General features: G+C 41.4%; 1 protein-coding gene across 1 annotated transcript in view; it reads left to right on the plus strand.

Moving 5' to 3' along the window:
* The window catches only part of Myrfl (myelin regulatory factor like), a 116,430-nt gene that overhangs the window by 63,844 nt on the left and 37,069 nt on the right, over positions 1 to 15,517 (plus strand). The window contains exons 11-13 of the mRNA XM_076855407.1: positions 5,240 to 5,440; positions 12,862 to 12,970; positions 13,739 to 13,848. Of these exons, the coding sequence (XP_076711522.1) occupies positions 5,240 to 5,440; positions 12,862 to 12,970; positions 13,739 to 13,848 (420 nt within the window). The remainder of the gene's footprint in view (positions 1 to 5,239; positions 5,441 to 12,861; positions 12,971 to 13,738; positions 13,849 to 15,517) is intronic.

Genomic DNA, 15,517 nt, shown 5'->3' on the forward strand with positions numbered 1-15,517 from the left:
AAGTGAGGTGCCTCTGAGCAAAGGCAGACAGGGACCTCTCCTGCCACAAGCCCAGCACAGAAGTGCCTGTCCATCCCTCACAGAGGTCAGGTGTCTTAGGCATCTGATGTAATCTGGGATTCCCTGGCTGTTGCAGCAAATCTGATTTAAAGTCTGGAAATTGAGATTGCTTATTGTTTCTGATTTTGCTTTGGAAGAAATAAAGACTGTTATTGTTTTCTTTCTTACTCCCCCCCTCCTTTTTTTTTTTTTTTTTTTTTTTTGGTACTGGGGATAGAATCTAGGGGTACTTTACCCTGAGCTACATCCTCAGCCTATTATTATTATTATTACCATCATCATCATCATTATCATTTATTTTGTGACACGGTTTTATGATCTTGCTAAGTTGCTGAGGCTGGTCTGAACTTAAAATTTTCCTGTTTCAACTTCCCAAGTCACTGGATCACAGGCGTGTACCAACACGCCCTACGATGTGTCACTTTTTCCAAGTTGGCTTAGACCAGGTATTGTGATGATGATGTTCTGAGCGGTGTGACTTGTGCTTGAGTCAGACAGGCCACTAGTTACCTTCATATTTTGAATAATTTACCTGGCAACAAGGTCTCTCCATTTGCTGCTGAAAACTCCTGCAAAGCTGAACTGCAGCTGCACAAGTCCTCATTGCACAGGAGCAAGGAGAGGGAGAGGGAGGAGGTTTTCTGCTTCCTGGCTTTCTGTTAACCAGAACCTCTTGGCTAACTGGCACCTCCTCATACCAAAGAACAGTGACAACTAGCACATGTGATGACTTTGAGAAGTCGAAAGTTTCTGTAAGTCACCTTCAGTATGAATATGAAAATCATTCAGTTACACTCAGCATAGATTAGGTATATTGTTATTTACTAAAGTTTTATTTTAAAAAGATGATTGGGCCTCTCTCTCCTATAGAGAGATGGCCTTTATTTGTCAGCTCTGACAAATAAACTCTCGTGTGTATCTCTAAAAAAAAAAAAAAAACCACAACAACAAAAAACCAAACAACAACAACAACAGACAGATGAGTGTAAGGTGTTTCCCTAGCTATAATTTTTGGTTAAAGAGAATATTCTGTAGTTGTGTTGGGCAACACAAGGTTACCCTAATATTGATACTCACAGAAAACCTCAAACTGACAATATCTCATGGATATTATTTCATTCTAACTCCAAAATACACAAGTGAAAATGAATGTAGAATTTTCAGTCTATTTAATTAATATTTAAACCAACCAACCAAGAGAAAAGTTGAATTGAAGGAATGACATTACTGTTTGATTTAGTGAGTTTTAGAGGTGTCCACAGCAAACATTTCCCTATGCATATGAGTTGGGCAGAGGGCAGATCAGTCTGTATTCTACACAAGAGTCAAATGTGGCCCTAAGAGCCATGGCTCTGTTTTGTTAGTTTGACCTTCAGAATAAAGACAAATTCAATAATTAAAAAAACATTACAGGACCTGGCTACATTAAATGAACCTCAAACTGCATTTAGCAAATTGAAATTCATTTTGTGGACTAAGGACCACTTCTCCACATGGTAGAGATAAACGTTTTACTCTTTGGTAGAGGGCGACGGTATGAGGGCCACACCTTGATGAGATTTAGGCTCCGGGAGGTGTCCAGGAAGGACACACCATGTTTGTCAGAATTCTCCTTGGAGAGAGAATGGCAGGCAGTACCCAGTAATTGTTCATCTGCATTGTCAATCAAAACAGCTTTAGAAATACATTATGTTCCTGTGGTGTAAATTGACCAATTTAGTGGAAATTAAGGTTTATTCCAGAGAACAGGTTTATTTCCCAGGTCTTTGTTTTTGGGACCTTTCTCCAATGGAGTTCCTTCAGTTTCCTTTGTTAATGACTAGGTTTTACTTCAGCTCCACTTTCCTTCTGAAACACTTAATTACACCTGGTTTGGAGTGCTGTGTTGCAGCAGGAGGGCAGATTATGTTTGTCTGCTTTTCAAAGACATGCTAAGATTTCCTCATTTTGATAACTAACAGATTATTCCAGTTCCTGTCCCAGAATAATAGAAATGGCCACATCCCCAAAGCACTCCTCCTTTACTTCTCTGCAAACCAAACTGAAGGGGCAAACAAAAAAGACCCAGGGGTAGGGAAGATGAGAGGCACGGTGTGTTTGCAAGGATGGGGATAAAGCAGAGCCATCTGGGTCTCTCAGATCATTTTCACTGGCTCTTAACTATTTCTGACCACAGACCTACCTTCCCTCTCCTAGTACGCACGCACGCACACATCCACCCTCCCATCCCTCTTTTAGAGATCAGATAAATTTTTATTTAACCATAGGCATCAGTTTGTGGAGTAATGTGTGTTTTGCCCTGTGGTTGGACATGCACAGATGTCAGCCGTGGAAGGGATAACCAGAAATACAGAGCAGTAGTCCTCAAACCACATCAGGAGTAAGCATCCCCTACAAACACCATCCCCTGGGTCCACTCCCAGTGTTTTTGGTTTAACAGGTCAAGGATGCCTGAGAATGCCCATTTCCCTCAAGCTCCTGGGAAATGCTGATGTGCTGACCTGTGCGCCACACTTTGAATGGCACTGGTAAAGAACATTTCTAGACCCATTTTTGGAACTCCTTTAAAAAGTGCCAAAACCAGTTTCCTAAGAGCTGCCTTCCTTAGTTCAAGCCTTCCTATTAACTTCTTGGCTGCTGCTTTAGAATCCCACCCAATGGTCAAGCAAAGAAGTTCCAATCCTTTCCAGGATTTCCAATCCATTAGGACTTCAGTTACTATGCTGCTGACTCCTATTCCAAGCACCTGCAGGGGGCACTCTTTACATTGCCTTCTTTACATTGCCCAGGGAATGGGGCAGCTCTGTAGGTTTGCTGCTGACAAGGGCAGATTATGTGATTGCAGGTTAAACAGAGATTGCTTTGTCTAGTGGAGCGTGACCGAGGATGCATTTGTGACTCTTTGTCCTCATTTTTTGCCAACTATTCATGCACGCATGATTTCAATCAATTCCACAACAACCCTCGAGATGGGTATATGATTATCTTTATTTTCCTGTACACTGGTACAGAAAGATTAATGACTGCCCCAAGGTCACATAACCAGTTGATGTCATAACATGGACAAGAATGTTCCGGTCTTCCCAAAATAAATGAGGCTGTGAGACAAATAACAAAAATATTTTAGAAACATTCGTGGATTCATTTTGGTGTTTGATATTCATTATTTACTATTAGGGCACATGTGAATACAAGCTTGTAATTCTGGAAAGAGGAGCTACATGACAGTTGGCATTGACACTTGAAGATGTGGATTCCAGAGAATGGAAAATAAGTTCCTAGATCTTATAATTTTCCTCTCCTGATGAGGACCCTTCCCTAGGTCTATATATTTAGAACATTGTAAATCTGGTCCTGTTTTTAAAAATGATTTTAACATATTTTAGGGATTTGAGTTTTCATGTGATGAAAGTCAAAGGAGAGAAAATGTTGCAATTGTTTCAAAAAAATTAAATCTACTTATATCTGCTGTTCCAATATCAAATTACCAACATGATAATAATTATTCCAAAGCTCATTAACATCAACAAAAAGATCCATCACTGTCCTATTTTGTTTCCTTGAATTGGCTCATTATATTCAGCACAGAGCAAAATACATCAGCACTTTATGTGGCATACCTTTGGATTTAGTTGGCTGCCCACTCTAAAAGGATTTGAGTCAAAGCCAATTTGCCATTCACATCCAAGGGGGCTCCAGGGACCTTGCAGAAAAGCCCTTTGTTCAAGTGAATTTACAGAGAAATAATGTTCATAGTTGTTACTTTATATTCTTTCACTGTTCTTGTCTATCAAGTGTCAGTAGATGAGTCTTCTAAGCAGCTCAGGGCTCAGAGAGGTGTGAATGAAATAAGAAGTTGAAGACACCTGAAAAATTCTTCCACTGAAACCAAATTAAGAACTAAACTTTGCAACTTCTTCCAGTTATTTTAATGAGTAACACATGGCTATGGTAAAGCAGTAAGTACCAAGAGAGTATGTAGTGAACAGTTATTCTCCTTCCCACCCTGATTTCTAGGTCTCCATCATTATTAGCTTCAGAGACCACCCATGCGTACTCAGATGCCCAGCTTGCAGGGTCTCATGACCACCAGAAAGGCAAAGAGTGAAGTCACTCTATTTGTACTGACTTTTTAAATCATCAGGATCCCAAATGTTTGTTTGGATGTGTGATAACCTGCCACAAACTCTCAAAAATCACAGAATATGTTATTATTTTAAAAGCAAATTAATCTTTTAATTTTAAGAAGTTTGAGGGAGTTAGAGACCCTTACATAAAGCTATTTGAAAATAAACTCAGTAGCTGCAGGGAAACAGGGAAGAAGGAAAACAGTGTGATGGAGAATTCTTTGGCAAAGAATTTTAAGGATAAAGTCTCCAGAATTTTGGCTACCATAATCATTTCACTTGGTTGTTTAGAAGATTTCCCGGGCTACTTCTAGGCCACACCATGAAATAGACAAGTTAGCGCCATTATGTATTCATCAGAGGAAGTATAGCTACAGGATTTGTTAGCTGTGTGTTTTTGGGCAATTTTTTTACCCTTTCAGAATGTCAGCATCAATAAAATGAGGATAATAGTTCCTATATCACGGAATTGCAGTGCAGATCAGCACACAAAAGTGTAGCTATTATTATTCTTCATTACTATCGATGTTTAGGGAATAGTTGAGGTGTATTAAATATATTTGTATCATCATTTGCTTGTTGCTTACATATGAAATCAGTGCTTTGGTGAAACTATAAAGGGCTGGCTCAATGAGAGTTATTTTTATTTATCTGAACTTTCATCAACTTGTAAAGCATTCTGATTTAATGTTCTGATTTTTGCATTATTATTTGTTATTATTATTCGTGGAGAAAGAGTCATTTTCAGTTTTCTTCTACTTCTTCACCATCCACCTGGTATAATCTAAATTCCAGAGAAATACAATAGAGATGGGATATTCCAAACCATAGCACATAGAGCCTCTGTTATTGGGGGTCAAAATGGCTAGAGATGCCTCCCTGACTTTCCTGGGGCCCCAGAGTTATTCAGTTATGTCAGAATGTTCTACCCAACACAGGAATCTTATGTGAAAGCCTAAGATAACATTCTTTTTTCCTTTGCTCGGAAGACTAACCATCGTATATTCTTGATACCATAACTTTGGTTGTACTATGTTTATATATTTTTCCAGGCCTCTAACCCTGGGCAGTTTGAAAATGACAGTGATGCATTATGGCAGCGAGGACAAGTTCCAGAATCTGTTGTCTGTCATGGTCGAGTAGGAATAAACACAGATGCACCAGATGAAGCCCTGGTTGTCGGTGGCAACATGAAAGTGATGGGGACGATCATGCATCCCTCTGACAGCCGGGTGAAGCAGAATATCCAGGAGGTGAGCTCCAGGGCAGGCCGAGGGCTCCTCCTCTGACACCTTTCAGGTGTGCTCCATGCTCTCCCGGCCTCTGACCTGCGTGCTTGGGGCATCTTTACGTGTTGCCGGTGAGACTAGCATGTTGCTTAAAATTGATGACTGTTGGTGCTGCTGGGTATCTCTGCTGAAACTGTGAAGCAGTTCCTACCCAAGAGACTGGATTTACCTGACAGGAGCAGTGGGCAGTGACAACATGTCATTGGCTTCACACATGGCAAGGTTCAGAGACATTTTCCACGGGCCGTTGCCCTTCCTTCTATGCTTGTCAACTGCTTAAACTTGCTTTCTCCTTTCCATCTCCCTGCCTGAGCATGGCCTCAGTTCAGTTCCGGATCATGTTTCTTCTGGACCTCTCTAGCCTGCTCCTCCCAGGGTCCTGGTGCTGGCCCTGCTGGCCATTATCCGCTGCCTCCTGCCCCTGCCCCTGCATCATCTTTGAGGAGCAGTTAAGAAGCTATTGGGTGAATCCCATGACCCAGGAGATCCAGGTGAGATCCCCTGGGCCATCAGATTGGTCTGGTACCTTTCCCCTCTGTGGAGAGGCAGTAAGCCCAGTAGAAATCAGAATCAGACCTATGTATCAGGAAGCCACAGCTTCACTTGGGAGTCTCCCCAGCTGTGTGACCCTGCATGAAACCCTTAACCTCACTGAACTCAGGGTCTTCTGTAAGATGAAAATGTTCCTTCCTACTTGACCCTCCTGAGTCTTATTAATTTGACATTTTTAACCAGTTAAGATAATAAGTACATACTGTCTTGGAAATTTACAAGTACTGTGTGAACCAAATGGATTAGGACGAAGATTCCAATCCCTTGGCTAGGCCTCTCTTGGTTCCAGTCCTTCCACCACTTTCCACTCACTGCTTCTGTCCCTTCCCCGCCTTCGCATTTGTACTACTCCTCCCAGGGGTATTTCTGAGACTGTGGTAGAACTGTGTTTTTAAACCTCCTTTCCTCATTCTTTTTTTAGCTAATAGGAGAACTAATCTGTAAATCGTTGGCCCTTGTTCCAGACTGCATTCCTTTCCCAGTGCAAATCTGCACTGGTTTTTCTAAACCAGCCAAGGAATGTCCTTCTTTGCTGAGAGGATTCCAAAGAATGGTGGTAACTGTAGACTTTCACACTGCTTGTGAAGCTGTAGTTCATGTTAAAAGAGCTGTGACCTGCTGGCTGGTTGGGAACTCAGGACTAGAAAGTTCTCACATGTTTCCAGATATCAGTTCTAGAGATTGAGCCTTTGAATTTTAGAGAGATGTGAACTGCATTTCAGATAACAGCAAGTCAAATATACCTTTGCAACTGACTGTACAACTCCCTACGGAGTCTCATTGAAATTTAAGTGGAATATAATAACCAAGGACTGTCTTCTAGGCTTACAGAATCCTTTACCAAAGTCTTCAAGTTTTGCTTCTTGGTTTGAAGGAGAAAAAACAAACAACAACAAAAGAAGCTTCTGTGGAACTTCTTAAATCTCTTCAAAGAAGCCTTCATAAAAAATGAAATGTTACTCCAGTCCAGATTCTAAATGTGAATTTCCTCCATCCCCTTCCTGCTCACAGTACTCTGATAGAACAAAGAGATTTCTAGTTCATAGTTGGAAGATTGGAGACTTATCCTGACCCCACCAGTCCAGGGCTTTAGCTCAGAGATATTCTATGTCTCTGTTGTCTGTGAAGAGAGAGAGAATGTTCATATTCATTTTATCCATGTTAAGGGAATTTTCTAAGATCATATATGTGAAGCATTTTTTTAGCCATATAATGCTAAGTAAACAATATTATTAATTTTACTTGTGCAAAATGCTCCATGCTATGTAATTCATTTATTAAATTATTTTATTTTAATATATTTGTTCTATGCACATTTATGAATTATATATTCCCAGAAATCTCATCTATCCCACTTGCCATGTTTTACAGAGATGAGAGAGATGATGGTAATGTTGATGATGGTGCTCATGGTGATGTGAATTTCATCTTCTCCTCTCCCTCAGTCAGTTTTTCCCAATTAAAAAAATTAATTTGTTCTAATTAGTTATATTTTTAAAATTTTTAATTTGTTCTATGTTTTTCCAACTTTTAATAAGAGGACTATTCTTCTAAATTCTCTGAGAGAAGGGTTGTCCTAGACCATTTGTGCTGCTATAGCAAAATACCATAGGTTGGTAGAATAGAAATTTATCACAATTCTAGGGTCTAGGATTCAGCTACTGGCAGTATGGGTGTCTGGTGACAGTCTGATTCTGCTGCCAGGGAGGTGCCTTCAATGTTGTATCCTCATGTGGTAGAATGGATGGAAGAGCAAAATGGGCCTGAGCTACTTCCCATAAGCTCCGTTAAAAGTTACTAATCCATTCACAAGGGCAGAGACCTCATGACCTAATTACATCCCCAAAGTGCCTCGCTTCTTAATTCCACCACAATGGTGATTCGATTTCAACGTGAATTCAAACCAGAGCATTGACCTTGGTTGATGTGATGATGTGTATAGGACTGAAGGCATTTTCTCCTCCTCTAAGGGTGCTGGCCCACTAGAGCTGGCTTGTGGATGAGCTGCTGTACAACATGGTGGCCGAGCATGTTGATCAATACTGTAATTGGGAACAATGAGTCTAGGTTGCTACCTTGTCCTGACTGTGTGCTCACTCAAGGCAACAAAAGTTGCTTTGTGAAGAATGAGCAGACATGCATGTGGGATGCAGAAGGAAAGATCTCTGGTGTTCACCCAGGCACACATCCAAGACGCGGGGAAGAAGACACAGATGTGACTGAGACCCCAGTGGCTGCAGCGCTGGGAAGATGAGGGCGGCCTGAGTGCGCAGCAGTTTAACTGGCTCAGTCATTTTGTCTACTGACGTGACTGCAGATTGGAGAAGGAAATGAATCTCTGACAGCGGAAACTGAGTGGAATCAGGTTGAAAAGTCAAGCCAGAAATCAAAGGGATGTGAAGAATATTCATGTCAATGCAAAACAAAACAAAAAACCATGAGGAAGTTGAGAGCTGAATTGCATCAGTCAAATTCTGTGGTGGAAGAAATTGTGGCATGATATTTAAAAATAAAATCTAAAAAAAGAAATCCGTTAAGACGAAAGGCTCAGAGGTTGTTTTGTTTTTCTCCCATGCATACCAGCCAGTGTACTAGTTGAGGACAAAATTGGACATGTGAAAAGCTTAAGAGAGTCAAGCATGCAAAATCTCCCTCCGGGCCACAAGCCAAATGCAGAAGCTCCTCAGCTTGGTGAACTGGTGTCCCCCAGGCTGCTCCTGCTCCAGGCTGGGCCAGGCTGAGACCCTGACCAGCTCATGGAGCCCGAGACCACCTTCCCTGAACACATGGGAGTCCTTGGCCTGAAAGTTCTCTGTGGTGCAGTCCTTGAGTTTATGACAAAGAGACCTTGGATATGACATAGCCAGATGATGGCTGTCAATTCTTTTGTGGTCAAAACTTTCCAAAGCTGCTGTGGGCAAGATCACATCAAATACTCAATTCCAAGCTCCTTGCTTGACACACACTGGTGCATTACATGCTCACCTGTGTAGGGCTCCTGTGCCAAGAAGGCACAATTCTTGCCTCAAGGGTTTTTCCTAGGTCAACTGGACACAAGGGGAACAGGCAATCTGGGCTGTCAATATTTGGCTTTGGGAAGTTCATAAACCAGCATTAACAATCTGAAGAGATATTCTTTGGAGAACAATGTTATAACAATGTTCAGTTATCCTAGTAAACCCTCAACATTTTCTTTGGCTAAAAATCCATTTAAGACAGCGTGGTAAAGTACTAGAGAACCCAATTGCCATGACTACGATTCTCAGCAATGTCTTTGGGGGAAATATAGTCAAGGATCCATGTTAAAAATCAAGAGCCATTTTCCCTCTCTGTGGTGTGGACAGGCTGAGCAAGGGCACAGCCTCTTTGGCTTTCCATATGCAAGAAAGGAGCCCACCCTGCCTCCATGTTATTCTCTGTGGGGGTTCATGCAGGCTGTGCAGGATCCAGGAGATAATGAGAAGAGAGCACAGGACTGCCAGGGCCTCAGAGGGTGTACACTTGGGTAGATAGTGCCAGGCCAGTCCTAGATGGCTCCTGATTGACCCCTTTTCTTAAATTCTCTCTCTCTCTCTCTCTCTCTCTCTCTCTCTCTCTCTCTCTCTTTGGTGCCAGGGATTGAATTCAGGGTCACTTAACCCCTGAGCCACATCCCCAGCCCTATCTTGTATTTGATTTAGAGACAGGGTCTCTCTGAGTTGCTTAGCACCTTGCTTTTGCTGAGGCTGGCCTTGAACTCTCGATCTTCTGTCTCAGCCTCCGGAGCTGCTGGGATTACAGGCATGCACCACCACACTCGGCCCCTTTTTTCAATTCTGTCAGTAGTTGTGCATCCATGTCACTACCTTCCTTCTTTCTATTTCTTTCTTTCTTTTTTTTTTTTCTCCATTGAAGATTTTTTCAGACTCTTTGTTAGGTACTGCACAGGCCCTGAAATGAGTAAGACACAGACCTGACCCTGAGGAAGAGAATATTTATTAAAATCTAAGCTCCAAATAAGAAATACTCATGGACTCTCCAGTACTGAGGATAGTATCAGCACATAGTAGCTACTCAATAAATATTTGTTTAATGAGTAAAGGAGCTCACAGGGACACATGTGCAGACCATAATGTAAAATTGTGATTACTGTATTTTACCTGACCTGGAAGACCCTCCCTGCTCTGGCCTCCACCTTTATGATCAAATTCTTAATGACACACTCAGCCTTGTGTAGACATCTTTCAGGGGATTTGCTGCCTTGGGCCCCTTGGTTTCTTGTGTTCTCTCTGCCTAGCATTCCCATCTCGGGTTCATTCCTTCCACCCCACCCCCTCTACATCTTTTCCCAAATCTTAAAATTATTAAGGTATGTGACAACTATGAGTTGAGCACCCACAACATGCAAGGAGTTGTACCAGAAATTGATCACACAGTGATGCACAGAAAACCGTGGTCTCAAGTGTGTCTTCATTCATTAGAAGTGTGTCTCCGACAAGGAAACAGAGGACAGAGTGGACATAACTAGTTGTCTGGTGACAACTGTGACTGGTGCCATGAAAACGAGCAGGACAATGAACACATCAGAGCGTAAGACCCTTCCTAGTCTTGAAGGCCAAGAAATCTTCTGAGGAAGGGGTATGGGGGAGTAAGATGTTGGGCTTTTAAGGCAGGGTCAATGGCACAAACAGAGGTCCTCGAGGGAAATCAGAACATATTTGAGGAGCCATATTAAGTTAAGATGTTGGTTGGACTTGACCATCTCCAGGAAGCCTCTCATTTTGATCTCCTAAAAATATTTTGGGTACCTTGGAGCATCTCTGGTTTACTGATCATAATTCCATCATTGCCTGCATGTCTCCCATTGTAATATAATCCTGTGATATGCTTATCTTCCTGTCAAAGCCACAGACTTTTAAAAGACAATCATTTTTTTTTAAGTCCCAACACTTAATAAGTCATAATATGTTCAAGGTGATTGGTAAATATTGGTTGAATCAAACTAATAATAAATGAATGGAATTTACTTCTCGATAACAGTCATTATAAAAACAGTGGTTTGCTCAAAATTATACTTCTGGATAAAACTAGGTAAAACTAGTCCATTTAGCCAGTTAGTCTCTAGCCACTGTCTTCACAACCAGCCAAACTTATGAAGGTCTAGGAGTCCTAACTGATGGTAGAGGAGCTGTCCTGCCACCTCGTGGGGTGGTCAAGAGAGAAGATGACAGTCACGGCAGGGTTTCTGAAAACAGCAACTATAGGGGGGTTGAGGTTGTGGCTCAGTGGTAGAGCACTCACCTAGCATGTGCAAGGTGCGGGGTTTGATCCTCAGCACCACATGAAAATAAATAATAAGATAAAAGTATTGTGTCCAACTATAACTAAAAAAATATTTTTTAAATCCCAGCAACTACAAAAGCATTTTTGATTCTTCTATCACATGGATGGATGCCCCAGGCAGTATATTTTCATTGCCAGAACAACTCTGGTTTCATAAGGAAATTTGGGGGACAAAGGGCTGCCAATTTTTTATTTGCCAGATAAGGACAGATAATGTTCCTGCTATTTTCATCAATTCATTAAAAAATAATAAAAAAAAACTCAAAGGAGAATCCTTTTATTCAAACACATTTAACTTTGGGGAAAGTTTATTCTATTTTCTTGATTTGTTATCATTTTTTCCGGGGTCAAGTGGTATTTTTTTGAGTACTTCACAGTGACAGTTGAGAATACCTTTAGACATAAGAACACGTATCTCAGAGAATGATGCCCTCATTCCCCAGATCTCAGAGCGATGGGGAGCTCTGGGTCCACAGGGACTACTGGTTGGTTAAACCAGGTTTTCAAACCACTTAGAGAATTTTTCTCCAGCAAAATGTTCAAAAGCAATTCAATGATATAGGAGGGGAGGCTTCCTGGAGATGGTCAAGTCCAACCAAGATCTTGACTTATTATGGCTCCTCAAATATGTTCTGATTTCCCTCGAGGACCTCTGTTTGTGCCATTGACCCTGCCTTAAAAGCCCAACATCTTACACCCCCCATCTCCCCCCATACCCCTTCTTCAGAAGATTTCTTGGCCTTCAAGACTAGGAAGGGTCCCTTTGCTCTGATGTGTTCATTGTCCTGCTCGTTTCATGGCACCAGTCACAGTTGTCACCAGACAACTAGTTATGTCCACTCTGTCCTCTGTTTCCTTGTCGGAGACACACTTCTAATGAATGAAGACACACTTGAGACCATGGTTTTCTGTGCATCACTGTGTGACCAATTTCTGGTACAACTCCTTGCGTGTTGTGGGTGCTCAACTCATAGTTGTCACATACCTTAATAATTTTAAGAGTTGGGAAAAGATGTAGAGAGGGGTGGGTGGGGGGGAAAGAATAAACCTGAGATGAGAATGCTATCTATACCTAAAGGTCAGAACTAGAACTAAGAACTGCATTTTCAATTTGTAAATACAATTTTTGCTATGAATTTGTGCACTCAGTTGAAAATGATTCCTTGTGATTGTGAATAGCCATTTGTTTTTCTCTAAGTAAGGAAGCTCTTCTCAGAGAGGGTTCCCTACTCAGAGGAGAGAAGTAAGGCGGAGCAGTAATAATGGAGCATTTGCCCTGAAATTTAAGCTCAAAAACTCTGGATTCATTTATTAGTCATTAAATGGAAGTCACTAATATAAACCATAAAAATTTGGCTGCTCTGAGAAATCCAGAAATTCCTCTTAAACTCATTTGGAAGAGAAGAACAGTGCCATTGTCAATATTCCATAATTTCTCTGTGTCACTCTGGGCATTGATTTGAATAGCAAATATCTAAACGGTGAAATCTGCTCTTCTTTAATTAAATTAGGTTGACACAAATGAACAGCTGAGAAGAATAGCACAAATGAGGATTGTTGAATACGATTACAAACCTGAATTTGCATCTGCGATGGGAATAAACATTGCCCATCAAACAGGTACACACACAAATTCCCATTTTAATTTTGGATTGTCAGCTATTAAATTTTTAATTCTCTCTTTATTTGAGGTTGTGTGCTATTGCATTTGACAACACCCTGATGATGTAACTCACCTTCTGTGAAACCCATGACTAGCATAGGAAAGGTTAAAGGATTTCTGTGTCATCTTTACAAAACACCCACACTTTTGCAACCCAAGGTTCTGGTGGAGTATTTTGAATATGTTGTTTCTTTTCCTTGGAGTCCTCTTGCTCATGAGATGAGGGTTTAGGAGCAGATAGCAGCTCAATCTGTGGGAGGCATAGCATGGGGCAGTCTTGGGATGGAGAGAGGAGGTGGAGTGGGTCTAGGTAAGAGAAAGAGTAAAAAGTGATGTGTGTTCTCCACCCAGGAATCTTAAAGAGGAAAGGAACATTTAGGAGCAAAGACCTATAAGAAAAAGGAAATCAAGCCAATGTCCCACCCCGCCTTGTATGTACGGAGATTTTAAGGTGTTTAGTCAACCTTTCCAATATTTGGCAGAGTTTAAAAAAAAAAAAAAAAGCAGAGAAAATGACATTCTTACTTTAAATCCTATGGTGTTTCTTGGCTCAGACTTTCTTTGCTTCAAATGTATTGTAGATCAAAGTGAAAACTGAGAAGGGATAAGAATCTATTTCCAAAGATGCCCCATGGCCATCAGTATTCTATTCTGATACAGACCTGGAGCTTTTTCTCCTGGAAGGTCTGCTGTGGATTAAAACTTTTGGAGTGTTTTGTACACAGGAATGATTGCCCAGGAGGTACAAGAGATCCTGCCCAGAGCTGTAAGAGAGGTTGGTGATGTCACCTGTGAAAATGGAGAGAAACTGGAGAATTTCCTCATGGTGGATAAGGTAATCAGCCACTCAGTCTACATGTGTGCTTTGGCGGTCACCCCGCAGATAAAAACCCCTTTTAACCAGGAAATAGGACATGGAAAAGAGTTCTTCACTGAGCTGTGGAGTGAGTTGTTATCAGTTATCACACAATGGCCATAGGCACCAACAAGAAGGGACATAAGGAGGTTTCTGCCGCAGGAGATGTCAAATGTCGGAGGCGAGGGGTGGCCTGGTGGGTCAGCTTGAACTGGTCTTTCCACCTTATCTTAAAAAAATTATAACATCGTTTTGGACGTAATACATATGGACAGTTATACTTTGTTAACATGTAATAATAAAAAGTAGAAGTCCCATAAAGGAAAAGAAAAATGAATATGCAATAGTAAGGATTCCTCTTGAGCAAGTGTTGTTGAGGGGAAACCAGCACTGGAAAGTCCACTCAGCATGAATCCTCTTAAAACAAGGGCCAGACATCAAGATAAACACCAACAGAAAGTTTTTGATTAGACTTCATTTTGAAAACAGGACTAGCCAGTCACGGTGGCTCACACCTGTAGTTCCAAGTACTCAGAAGCCCAGGAGTTCAAGGTCTGCCTGGGCAACATAGCAAGACCCTGTCTCAAAGAAACAAAACAGAACTAAAACTTATGAAAATCTCTCTTATGGAATACAACTTAAACCATAAGCACACAATGTGCTCCTTCTCAGAATGATGAAAGATTGAACAGAGTGTTGAATTATTTTTAAGTAGTTTTTTGATGAAATTAGGTTGGACTTTCAGAGTACAGTCATAAAGTAGGTCATTTTTACAAAGATACTTATTCCCTCCTCCCCCCACAAGGGCCTGTCTTAATTCCTTCAAATCATTCTCTTTGGAAGGAATGTCATCGTGCCTCTGGCTTAGCTTCCCCTTCACTGGGTGACAGGTCTCAGTCTGCCAGTCCCTTGCTTGTGGCCACAGTGTGTGTGATTTGTGAGGTTCCCTGATACTATGCTGTCTAGTCTGTGAAATCTGCATTTTTTGCAAAGTTGGCAAATTCATTCTGCTGCTGGCTTGCTTTACATTGCATTATTATACTTGATGCCCAGAGGAAATACTGATTGTCATAGGGATTTTGTAGTAGAGGAGAGATGTTTGAGTGGAGATGAATTTATAATTGGTCATTTCATGGGGACATTGCTTCCCAAACTTCAAAGTGCACACACATTAATGGGATTTTAATAAAATGCAGATTTTTTATTCAGGGAGATCCTGCTGGTCTCACCAGCCTCCAGATGAGGTCTGTCCTGCCAGCCCTGCTGGTCAAAAGGCACACTGTGTCTTTTCATGTTAGACCCCCTCCATTGTCTTCTACCTGCAAGCCACAGACAGCACTTAGATAAGAGTGTCTCAGAGGCCTGCTCAGCTTTACTCAGCACTGGGCTGCAAGAGTTGAGTGGCAGAAGTTCACTTATTGCCTTCCCGGGAACATCTTTTGGGTAGAAGAAATTTTCCACTTGCTCTCTCCTAGATCTAGGCTCTCACTTCATTTGAGAAGTATAATATGAGATATTTATTTACCTATTTTCCAATTTTTTTTTTGTACCAGAGATTGAACCTAGGGGTGTTCAACCTGTGAGCCACATCCCCAGCCCTGTTTTATTTTCTATGGGTCTTGCTAAGTTGCTTAGGGCCTCACTCAGT

This window comes from Callospermophilus lateralis, chromosome 4 (assembly GCF_048772815.1).
Source record: "Callospermophilus lateralis isolate mCalLat2 chromosome 4, mCalLat2.hap1, whole genome shotgun sequence".
NCBI classification, from domain to species: domain Eukaryota; kingdom Metazoa; phylum Chordata; class Mammalia; order Rodentia; family Sciuridae; genus Callospermophilus; species Callospermophilus lateralis.